Consider the following 13,601-nt stretch of genomic DNA (forward strand, 5'->3'; position numbering starts at 1 on the left):
GCCAGAAGCTTATATACAAGTTGTATAATTTTTTTATGATATAATTCTCAATAATGTCATAATTATCATATTAGATTATGTTTCACGTATGGGTGATAGGGATACTGCCCAAGCCCTTCTTGGTAGGTACTATTGATACTTCATATTGTACAATATTCACGATTGATGTGTTCCAGGTGGAAGAGAAGGTTGGAAGGTGGAAGAGAAGGATCGAAGGTGGATGAGAAGGGCCGAAGTTCGGGCTCAGTGTCCATGTCCAGCGGTGGACGAATATAGGCTGATTATGATAATTATCAGATAGCCCAGATTAAGTAGCGAGTCCTATAGATTTTAAATTAAAATAAATATTAAATAATAGGGACATGGTGTGACTTTTAATAGTAGGGCTTTGTGCCAACTTGTCTGAGCGGCTACATATTTGACCGCTAAAGAGCAATTCTTAATATTATTGTATTCCAGTTTAAAGGGTAAGTGATCAGTACAACTACAGGCATAGGTGACATAACATCTTAGTTCTTAAGAATTTGGCGCATTGGCGATGTAAGGAATGGTTAAGATTACTTACAGCGCCAATTTCTATGACGGTGGTAACCACGTACCATCAGTTGGGTTATTTGCACGTCCCCTTCTATGATACAAAAAAACATCGACCAGCTAAAAAAAAAAGTGGCATTCGAGAAAACATATTTGGACTGTTCAGCAGCCCGTAAACTAAAATTATTATTTTATTTATTTATTAATGGAAACTTACGTTTTCCACATTTGTCCACATAGTTGGTGACGGCGAACTCCGGGTGGCAGCGGCAAGTCTTTTGCACGCTGTCACATATGGAATCCGCAAACCCGCATTCTATCACCGTGGAGCATCCATCACCATACATGGCACCTCCGCGTTTTGATGGATCTGTAATTATGACACGGTACCTTGAAATTGAAGTATTAGGAAAAAAGAAAGTAGTTTGTTTCATATTACATGTTCTTGTTATAAAAATAAAGGGTTGTTAAGCCATTTAGATAATCATTTCGGCTTATATTCTCTTCATCAACACGCGCTCATAACGTAACATAAAATATTCAGGATTATTTGTAAAAAAAACTAATAAACTCGCAGGGCTATATTATTTACATCGTAAACAACAATGTTTACTATATGTTTTTTTTTATGAAACATATATAAAAATACAAATTACAAAAACTTTAGGGCAATATTTATTGCCTTTTTTAGTCTCAGCGTTGCTCCTTAATAATGATGATTACAATATTAAAATATCAATTCGAATTAAAGATCAAGTATCGAGATTTTAATTATATTCTAAAGTGCTCAGAACAGACAAATAAAAATACAAACTTTACATCTTTTGGTGATTATAACTTGGCACATTTATGCATTTGGGTATGTTCGAATGACGCAGTATTAAAATAAGAACCACGTCCGACAAAAATAATTGTTAGTCTAGCGTTTAAAAAAAAAAAACAAAGTTCCGAGAAGTTTTAAGCAACGTAGTCACTTTAACCACACTTAAAAAACGCCAGTTAGAATTGTCAACTTTTTTAAAACGGCTACGGTTCTCAAAGTTTGTTAATCCCGACAGATTGTGGGTTAGATTAAATTGCAGTTAAACAGAAGTATGCGGGTTATTCCAGTTCGGTAAAACTATTCACTAGTTCGTTATTTTAAAAGCCTTTTTGATTAATAAAAACGGATATGGTATTAGAATTCGCATGTCGAAAGCCTAACTGGATTTTTCAAAATATATAAAACTAGCGAATACGCAGTGTAGTTTACGGAAGCATAAAATAAAGCTAGCCTATTACAAATTATGTATATTGTAAGTAGCGTACAATATCCTCTTGTAGTTTAAAAACAACTTGTGTAAGAGATACAAGTATACAAACACATGAACACGTATAAAGCATGTACGTCATCTACTTCATTTTTATAATCCCTAATAGCCACTGAGTATCTTGACAGAAAAAACTCAATAAAATGAAGTATTGAAATCCAGTGCTTCGGGATGGGCATCCTTACTTAATAATCACTGAACAGGCGATAAGTCAAGCATAACAATTACGTTAATAATAAATATTGATATTTTAATAAATCAAGTATATTAAAAAGTTCATACTCACCAAACGCAATAGCGGTTGTAATTTCGAGCTCGGCCGAGCAGGGCCCGAGCGCGATCAGCGCCACGAGCCCGGCGAGCGCGGCTCGCCTCGAGCGCTCGGCCAGCATGCCGCTCACTAAGCCCCCCGTCACATGCCAATCAACCCTCTGCAAAAGATATATACCATCAGTATAACAAAACACGATTCCTTATTAGAATACATATATTCAGATATATATTTAAAATCTTTGTGTTTATTAAAAACTCTATTTGAAATCGAAGACATTATATAAATAATTAATTATACTATAACCATTAGATTTTTAATTCACACGATATTTTAATTTACAATAAATAAATAATTCCATTATCATTCGAAATTTGAAATCGTACAAATCGTTTGACTGATTAAATTATCATTGTAACAGATTAAAACTTAATTAATTAACTAATCGGACGCGTGTTTCGAATTTCGAACTGATTTATCTCCTGTCACCTGTTAAACTGTCATGACGTATTTCAAATGAAGTTCAGTGCAAGCTGACATCAAGCCTACGCCCAATTATCGGTGATTGTGATATCAATTCACCTCTGTATCATAAACTTAATTTCAGCAATAAAAATCAAATAACCTCTTTTTAATATCTATAATACTAAGTTCTTTAAATACCAATTTTAATGTCCATGGCGTGCGTCATTGACTCCTAATAATAATCACTGTATATTGTATCATAAAAATCAATGAGCTTATATTCATTTCATTTTATACTTGGTAGAAATAAATATTTTATTATTTTGAATTTAATACATTTTTTTGGCTGTGCTAGGGGCAGTGGTTGTGTTTGACTAAAGAACTTGATTATTAAGAACATTAAATGCATCGGCTTCATTGTTAAACTTAAAATCATATCTGTGTCACCTCAGGAAAAAAGGGAATAATTAGTCTAAAATTCACGCGTATATTCCAACGTAACAACCAAAAACAAAAGGGGATCCGCTATGTAATTGCTATTTCATAGCGTATAGGCATTGATTGGACTTAACAACCAGCTTTGGGATTAGCTTCAATAATTATTCACACACCCAGAGGATTATAACTTGACCCATTTACTCTGCTAGCCGTGAGTTTGATAAATTTAAATTTAGTTAGAACTAACGTCAACTAACTTCTGATTCGGACTCTCGTGACAGCTGCAATGTTCAAAAATTTGTTGATAAAATATTGTATAATTATAACGCAAGCGATATAATACATAAGGTGATTTCAAATAATTATATTTGTCTTATATTTGTAATTAATTGGAATATAAGAAATTAAATATTATTACGAAGTGGAAATCAGTGGGACATTAGTTTGGGCCTGCTATATACCATACGCAAAGACAAAAATAATGGCTGGTTATTTTTTTTATGATGTAGGTAAGTGGACGAGCAAATGTGCCACCTGATGGTAAGTGGTCACCCCCGAACATAGACAAAGGCGCTATAAGAAATATTAACCATTCCTTACATCACCAATGTGCCACCAACCTTAGGAACTCAGATGTTGTGTCCCTTGTAACTGTAGTTACACTTGCTCACTCACCCTTCCAATCGGAACACAATAATACTGGGTATTTGTTTGACAGTAGAATATCTGTTGAGTGGGTGGCATCTACCCAGAGGGGTTAGTACAAAGTCCTACCACCAAGTAAAAAGTATGAAATTACTCAAAAATTTTTGATTAATAGATTATAAGTTATTCTTTAAATATTATAATCAAGCTCCCTAGAGTTATAAACTAATTTGAAACTCATCACACAACAGGATCCTGAAATATCAGAAAGTCATATGCGACATTGATTATAATATGAATAGCCTTTGTAGGATACACGGATCAAAATAGCGTATCACGGTAAGTCGAATTCAATATTTTACGAGTCAAATACGAAGTGAGTTTTTACAGTATAGCATTGCAGCTTTGTCTTCTGGAATGTTCTGTTTCGTATTTGAATGGAAATTGTGATAGCGACCGGATGATAAATAGTCACCTCATGCTTTCTGTGAGATAGAATGCTGAATGAGAGCGAATGATACCGAGCGTAGAATCTCAATTGTTATTTGCTTGTGTTTGTGACAGTATTGTTAAGCATTAAATAGAGAAACGTATACTTGGCCAAGGTTGGAAGTAATTGATGATGCCAAAGGATAATAATCTATTATGCTATCTACACTTATTGCTCTAGAGATGAGTTTTACATTTTCCTGTTTTTAAGTCGCATAAGACATTACTTATACAAAAATAAAACTTTCGATTTATATGTGCGGATAAAATAAATGAAATCAATTACGTCGAACTTTCAATGGTATTGAAAATTTTTGAGGTTTACATTTCAATCATAGATCAGATTAATATTAAAAATTAAGTATTTATTTATTAAACAGATCTAATTTTCGTGGTATCTACAAAACCCTTCAGAAACTAGGTATTATTCAAATTGCTAGAGCTGTCTTCGAGAATATAGAAATTACGAGTATTTACTTTTTATATTATAATATATTATAATATATGTATAATAGGTGTATTTTATTAATTTATATGTGAAAATGAATGTTAAACTATACTACTACCAACCAAACATAACTTTTCTAATATTTATGTACTGAGTCCGCCAGCCAATTTCACTACTTAACCATAAAATAGAAATTTAAAAGTAAATCGTGTTTAAGCAGGTAGTAGTCGAATTGTTTTTATATTTTTTTTTATGATATAGGGGGCAAACGTGCAGGAGGCTCACCTGATGGAAAGTGATTACCACCGCCCATGGACATCTGCAACACCAGGGGGGTTACAGGTGCGTTGCCGGCCTTTACGTATTAAGTAGGTCTTTAGACGAACTCAATTTGTACACAAGTTATACCTACATTGTAATCGAATTTTCAACTAATTTCATCAAACTGACTGAAGTGTCTGTTCTGATAACATAATTAAATTAATTCATTAATTTTGCTGACACTCAAAAATTTATTTCACGTAAATTAAATTAAGAAAATGATTTGAGGTAAGCAGACTCTGATTTATTACTCAGAAGTTAAGTAGTTTTTTATCAATCTTAAACATGTAATAATCATATATAATTACTTTTATATTACAATATCATTATCAACATAAGCACTTATCGTAAGGATTTTTGTACGTCTGTATTTATTGCAGAAAATCGCATGAATATTTTAATATTATGTATAGATAAATATTTTTAGAAGCCCACCAAGTATATATATTATATTTCGAAATTTACGCTCATTGTTGCTCACTATAAAATATGTATCCTTTAAAAGAACCAACCAATTGACCGACACGTTTGTGCAAATCTTCATGCTAGAGAAAATTCTGATTCAATCCGACAATAGAGACTACAATGATCTAGGTCAGACTGACAAATTGAGATAGCTAAAATTTTAGTTTATCCAAACGTATAGAACTGCACCTGGATAGCGAGATCAAGTTTGAAAAAACTTCAGCAGAATTTCCTTTAGTTTTTTCAAACTGTTTCAACATAGTTGATATAGTTCGTTTACAGTGTCTTATATATTGTACATTTGAAACTTATTGATTGGATTTATATGTAATGGATATTATATCAGATAGATATTTGTGTTACGGCTTTGTGCAGCCCGTTTGGATAGGTACCACCCACACATCATATTATATTGTTTTACATTTTAGATTTTGAGGGGTACCTATTTTATAAAAATAATTCTTTATATCTCTGACACTTAAATATCGAGAAGAATTACCGACGCAAAAAATTCGAATTTAGATTTTTCAAAAATATTTTTTTTAATTTTATTTATTTGTATCTGTGGTTAAGGCCTTAATGGTAATAATCCTTATGTAACTAAAACTTTTTTTTTAGCAAACCGGACTTTTATACTATAAAATTACTTTATTTAAAAGAGAAATAACCAATATGCCGTCGAGTTTGTTTTTGTTTAGGAATGTGTAATAAAATATTTTTTATTTAGTGATAATTAAATAATAATGAATCCATGTTTCTTTAACATTTATAATTATTATATACTATAATCTCGTGTGTTAATGTGCGATATAAAACCAAAATTGGAAATAGATGTGCTTATCTCTGATCACAATTTCCGTACTTTCGGTTAACGATCACATTTGGTAATTGAATTTCTTAACTAACACAATTATATTTCCTCTGGAATTATTCTACATGATGAACTACATTAGTTTATATTATATTAGAATGTTTCATTATGATTCATTTACCTAATGGCTAATTTCCAGTGGACCTGAATTGAGACTTACAACGTTTCTACAATCATAAGTAAAATTTGAAATTATTTTCTTTAAAAACATTGTAATATGATGCCACGCTATTTTGATACGTCTATACTTCAGCTGCTGTAATTATTTAAATCATTATAGCATAATAATTTCTGTAATCTCATTCCCTCTTATGTCATATTTCGAATTTCTTCTAAATTGGTATGTCACTTTTAACATTACAAATTTAGACGTTTTCTTAATTAACTGTAATTAATTGTTAATGATAACAAGCTCCTTTCTAGATATTCTTCTGCAGAATCTGATTATTTTTTTTTTAAATATATGTATATCGGAGGTGCGAATGTGCCAACCGATGGTAGGTGATCACTACTCCTTATGCCAATGCGCCAACATTCTCGAAAACTAAGCAGTTATGTTTTTTATGTATACAGATTGATTTACTCACCCTTAAAACCGGAATGCAAGAATACTAAGTATTACTATTTAGAAAAAGAATATATCTGATGATACTTAAACAGGTGGGTTACACAAAGTTCTACCACCGAGGAACAAATTTAACCAAGTAACTATTTTAATTGTCTTATTCAAAATTGCACTGAATCGTCACACCATTTTTTCTGTTTAAATGTCCGTATAAATTTTATAATAAAACTGTGAGATAAAAGTTAAGTTAATTTTGTTTTAAAGTATCACCAAGAATGACAATTTTATATTTTAAATTTTGTTACCTTTATAGCATAGAACATTCATGCTCGTAAGTAAAAGATTATTTCTTAAAAAGTAGAATTTATCTCGAAAATATTTCAGCTTTCTTTTTTTGATACTATTATCATAAGTATAACTAACAAATTTGCCAAATAAATATTAATACTGACTTTGTCAACCTGTGTATTACCTCACTACGATCAAGCCTTATATATAATAAAATTCAGCAAAACTGTGTTCGTGAGAATAAGTAAGCTAACCGCCTCTTAATATCCCACTGCTGGGTTAAGGCCTTCTCTGACTCTCGGAATGTTTACCTTCTCAAGCACAAGTTGAATTAAGCCCATAAAATTTCAGTGGTGTGTTTAGGCCCGTTTAGATTTTCTTATTCTAACCACTGGGCGATATCAACTCAGATAGTAAAATTGAATAAAGTAAAATATAAACCTTAGTAAGAACCAGTTGATTATCATATTAATATTTTTATTTGCAGCTATGAATAATTTAAGTTATAACACTAAGTTTCCGTCTGCCAAACTCAATGGTTCTCTGGTTACAATCTGTAATATATGGAAATCTGCAAGTCATATTTTACTACAAAATTGTTATAATTATCATATTTTATTTATTAACAAAACGCTTCGACATGTTCAGAAAATAAACCAAAAAAATTATCGCCAATATAGACATTTCCAATTTAATAATGAAATTATACTCGACTTACTTTAATCTAGATAGAAACGAATTATTCAAAAAAACTGATATATTTTTCTGCTTTATAATAAATGAAACAATGTGAATTAATGTTTATATGTTTCTGCACTTTTCGTTCCAGTACTATTCATCGGATTGTCAAGAAACTTAGAGATGTGTACGCCAGCGAAGTCCCAAGGCCAAAAAAACAAGCATTTTCAGTGCATTCGACCTCAATTATGTAGATATACATTTTATGTAGACTCTTATTAAGCCCGTGCGTTACTCGTTATTATAAAATATTCCGGTTTCATTAACGTAAATTAATTAGTCGACGGCTTGACGCGTCCGCTACACGATACCGGTATACTAAATACTCTGAGTCTGCTTGGCACTACTAAAAGCTATAAAATTATATTCTCCAAGATTATAACATTTTATAATAAACATAAAAATTAACGCTTCTTCCATATTATATAACATGCGATCACGTAACGTTCACCCAATTAAGTTGAAACGTGTGCTCTTCCTGATTGACCTGAAGTCAGTCCTGGTATGGACGTCGATACTTATAATTATAATCGATACGATACCTCTTTACCCGCGCTATGCTCACACTAGTATTTCAGTTTCACCAAGAAGGTTAACGTCTTGATAAGACTTAACACGTTCATATATTCGTAGCGGTTTCTTATATGCTTAAAAAATAACAGATGATATGCTACTCGTATCGAATAATTCTTTACACACTTACCTAATGGTAGGGCTAGTGTATGCAAGATCGTTAGAATAGATACCGCTCATTGGACACTACCGTCAAACAGCAATACTTAGTATCGTTGTGTTCCAGTTTGAAATATGAATGAGCCACTGTAACTGCATTCACCAGTGACATAACATTTAAGTACCCTAGTGGAGCATTGGCAATGTAAGGAATCATTAATATTTCTTACAGTGCCAATGTATATGGTTTGTGGTGACCTGTTTGCCCTTTCGCCAATCTATATCATATAAAAAAAAAAGTTATATCAAAGCTAATTGAAAACAAGAGTTGAATTAATTTACGTTGATTTTATTGTGACGTAAACTATAAAACTCATATGCCATAATATATATGTATAAAAACACATATACTGAAGTGAAATCAAAGGTGTAAATGAATTTCTTGTCGGCTCTTCTAAGTATATCCCAAATTTATAATTAATCACTCTATAAAGAGCTGTTACGCGAGTCGTTATTTAAAGATTAAAACGGGTTCGTAAAAGTCGATTTTATAAAGCGTTTTTAACAAATCGACTTTTACGAACCCGTTTAGCGAAGTCTTATTTAGTTTTAATTTAAATTTAATGTAATTAATGAAAACTTTTTAGTTCTTCTTTCTTATAAATAAATAATTTTCCATTTATTTAGTTAGTCCAAGAGAGAACATTAGCCATAAAACTTTACAGCTCTGAAGCCCTTTACCAGGTAAGCGAGATGAAGTTATAAAATTTTATTTACACAACAAAGTAGAATATTAAATAAAGTGTTATTTAAAACTTTTCAGTTAAACGTTCGTACTATGAGCCTAGAAATTGATATATAACATTAATATTTTATATATTATAGCAGAAAAAAATTATAAATTCGATTTTCAAAAAAAGCTTAATAAGAATCGAAATGTTCGAATTTTAAATGCAGAAATGATTCAGTATTTTATATTCTAATAATTATGAGTTTGGAAAAGGGAAAATATTTTTCGAACTTGACCTACCCACACTACTATACGCTCTATTTTTTATAATTCTAGCGAAAACGGGCTTAACATAAAATAAGGTGCACATTAGTGTTGCAAATCATAAATCACTAAGTGATTTTTAATATCACTTTCCAAATAATTCAAGCGAAACGTTTCACGATATTGACTCATCAATCATTGTGGTAACGAGAAAAATATACATTCATACAATACTTCGGAGAATTTGATCATTGAAACTTAATCAGGCATGAAAAATCGTGCCGGATATTGAACTCAGCATCGTCTCAATACACCTCAGCGTTATTGTGAAAAACCTAGAATATTACAGGAGGAGGAGCAGAACTGAAAAATCAAAACAAAATAAACATAGATCTTTTGTTTTGTATCACTTCACACACACACACACACACACACACACACACAAATGTCAGATAGAGAGCAGCGGCGGAAAGAGATATGATGGCATATGAGAGTTATGCTGTTTGTCACCACGGCATACGACGGGCCTTACCTTTAAGGCGCGTCATTTGATCTTAAATCAATATAATCGTAGTAATTGATTGAAGTTATTTGAAATTTTAATAACAAATGCGTATTCTACTTAGAATACGATACAACAGTATAGATACTTATCTATTGGTACTATTGTTCCAGTGTTACAGTAGCAACTACCAACTCGCAATGGAGTAGCCTGGTGAAGTATGCTCTAAAAATGTTTATCAAAGAGGACAAAGCAGGCCCCTAGCACCTAACTTTAACCAGTACCAAATTAAGATAAACTAGAGCTATTAAAAGAACAATATCATCATCGAACTCGGAAAAATTCAAACAAATATATTTTCTTATATAATAATAATAATTATTAATATAATATAATTATTTAAAAGATACCTCGGTTTTGTATTCCAAAGTTTCAGAAATTGTTAAAATTGATTTAAAGTTAGTAAAGTAAGGTTATATTTTTTATGAATGTAAAAATACAAAAAAAAGTCGACATTTAGGAATGACTTTTTTGTTATTAACATGGCCTGTAGCTCGTTTCTTAAAAATCAAATTCAGTTAGTTAACTCGTAATAATTATAATGTGCGTGAGTCACGCTCGGAAAACCCCAAAACTCAGGAAATCAATGGAAGGGAGCCTTGTTAGTTTAATAAAATGTTAACTTCGGTGAGTTCATTCAATCGTTGCATAATATTTTGTGTTGAAAAATAATTTCGTTGCGTCGCTTTGTCAAAAATGTTTTATTCAGTACATGAAATTCGTGGATTGAATATTTAATTGACTTGTTCCAATCACTTCATATTTGTTTCGGGTTGTATTTTAACAAAATGCATATTTTAAGCATCACGATTTTTAAGGAAAATAAGTTTAAAATTTGGAATAAAAAAAAAATCTGCATTTATATCCTTTGATTACGATCGTATCTGATAGAAATTCAAGTATTTTATACGCATGGCAATCCATATTTACAACAAAAAAATAATTCACAGCCGTTTTCACAACCACGAAAACACACAGCCTTGTTCAATTGTCCTGGCTCCTGAAAATGTGTCAACAGAATGTTTTTTATTTGACCTTAAAAGCTGGTCATTGAGTCATCGTTGCAGTCACAACAACAATTGAAGATCGGAACTAAGTTCCCTCGGTTAGTGGCACATTGACAAAGTAAGGAATGACCAATATATTTTATTGCCTGTTTACCAGACTAACCTAGCCTACCAATTTAAATTTTATTTCAAAGTATCCACAATGAACGGTTAATACTTTTTAAAATCATCACCAACGACTAAACCACTTATATGTGACCTCGTTACCTTTCAAAACAGTGAAATGTCAACAGCGAATTGTTTGAATAAACGAATCCGTATTCATAACAAAATGCCTACAATTATACCGTCAGTTTGATTTTGCTAATGAACTTTAATTAAATGAAGCATATTCACCGCGACTCGTTATAACTGAAATTCTTGATAAGTAACTTGGCTACATTTATACGTAACATTATTTTGCTATTTCAAGGTATTGTTGACTTCATAAAAGTGGTGGTGGTATGTGTTCTGGATAGGTATTTCAGTTCAGCTAATTATTTCATCTCATGCTCGGCGGTGAAGGAAAACATCGTGATGCCACATATTCCACCAACACGCATTGGAGTGAAACCTTCTCGTCAAAGGGAGAGGAGGCCTTAGCCCAGCAGTGGTAAATTTACAGGCTACTAATGTAATGTTAAAATGCTAAAGGTTGAGCGACTCAGTAATTACAGGAATAATGGAAAACAATATTTTAAATCTCATGCTTGGTAGCCAATGTTTACAGTAGTTAACACTAACGAACGAAATAATATCTCATTTAACTTATTTTGACATGATATTTATTCAACTAACAAAATTACTTTGACAGATAAACTAGGAAATAAGCTTTTCAGTTTTACTTTTACTATTTTACTAATGCCCTTTTATTATATCAACTTATGGACTCGGAATGCCATTTACTATCATAATATGTAATATTTAAGTCGGCATACAGTGCAAAATGTCTGCTGTCAAATTAAAAAGTGATATTGTATACACATATATATACGACTAATTATTGACCATATATATGTTGCGCAATTCTGTGTCAATTCATAGGTAATTTTAACTTTCTTTTTTTTTAAATAGAGATGTGTAACGTATTATTTTTACATCACTTTTGTTTCGCAGTGCGGCGAGCTCTGCATCTCCGCCACGTTGCACGTACTATTTTAAATCGCGAATACGAGTACGACATTGCCACGCAAATTAAAATTAAAATCACGGATACGAGAGCTTATATTTATATTATATAGAGTTATTAAAATAGATTGGTGTAATCACGGTTTATAAATGTTCATGGTGAAAATTTTGAGAGACCCAGTGATCAGAAAGAAAGCCTGAATCTTAAACGATGTTTACGGGTTCAACTTCGGCAATTACCATTAAATTTCCATGTGAGTACATCGTGAGAAAAATGCATATGTTAATGTCAATTAAATTCTGCCACATGTGTAACCAACCCTCATTGGAAAAAGAACTTCAAAGAGTCCAGAAAAGGACATCTTGGACTGTTACTTTACGAAAAATAATATGTAGCTTGTAATAAATTTAACGCGGTGCTGTGCTTGCAACATTTTGCAATATGGCAATGGCATATTCGCAATATTTCTAGTACAAACCACATATCGAATCTCTAGTCATCATCCACATGTAATCGTGTACAGATCTTTATGTTCATATAACTCCATTTTCAAGAAGATTTTATTGAGCTACTCACTTGAGAGTACCGCTAGACTTACAAAAGATTGTATATTCATCATTCCTGAAGATGTAACCCTCTCAACGCATTCGCTCGCTGACATGACGTCACTAAAGCTAAATATAGCACAAAGGTGGATTCTAAAATTTAAATTGTAACATTATAAATGAAATAAGTTATCTATTGTTATTATTGTTTAATAAGATTATTTGTGAAACTTTATTGTAAAAATAAAAAGAAAAACAGTTATGAAATTCTCCATATTAATTTTCCAATTCAATATTATAACACTTGAATATACCTATTTTATTCCTAGCCCTTGTTTATGGTTAAAGAAAGTTTGTGTGTAAACTTTTAAAGTAGGTCACGTGATTCACTTGTTTGCGCTGTTATTATTTTGGCAAGTGTGTGCTGTTATTAGTAGAGTGAAAACGTTAAACGGCATTGTAATTTAAATCCTTGTAAATTACCTATAACAACTGTACCGTAATCATTTCTTATATGCATTTTAAATATCGTGTTATATCACGAACCTTGACTCAATATGTCATTTTTATTAGGTGGTATTATATTTACTACAAAGCTGTCCGAAGTCGATGCCAAACCTAAAGACGGTTAATATTGCACTTAGCAATATATATATATGAAATTGTTGACTGACAGACAACCTATAGCCTAACTACGGTAGAAAGTTGAGTAAAATTTAGAGGTGAATTTTGGTAGAGTGTCTTGCATCCTTAAGTTTAGCACATCGAGCAATTAAATACAGTATATAACCGTTCGGCTTAAAAT

General features: G+C 31.6%; 1 protein-coding gene across 3 annotated transcripts in view; it reads right to left on the bottom strand.

The window, feature by feature from the left end:
• Positions 1–13,601, bottom strand: part of LOC125065305 — an 82,536-nt gene that overhangs the window by 12,971 nt on the left and 55,964 nt on the right. For all 3 annotated transcript variants that reach the window (XM_047672840.1, XM_047672839.1, XM_047672838.1), the window contains exons 2-3: positions 2,131–2,275; positions 752–904 (exon numbers count right to left, since the gene is read on the bottom strand). In XM_047672840.1, coding sequence (XP_047528796.1) covers positions 752–904; positions 2,131–2,236 — 259 coding nt within the window. In that variant the 5' untranslated portion in view covers positions 2,237–2,275. The remainder of the gene's footprint in view (positions 1–751; positions 905–2,130; positions 2,276–13,601) is intronic.

Source organism: Vanessa atalanta, chromosome 7 (assembly GCF_905147765.1).
Source record: "Vanessa atalanta chromosome 7, ilVanAtal1.2, whole genome shotgun sequence".
Taxonomy (NCBI): Eukaryota; Metazoa; Arthropoda; class Insecta; order Lepidoptera; family Nymphalidae; genus Vanessa; species Vanessa atalanta.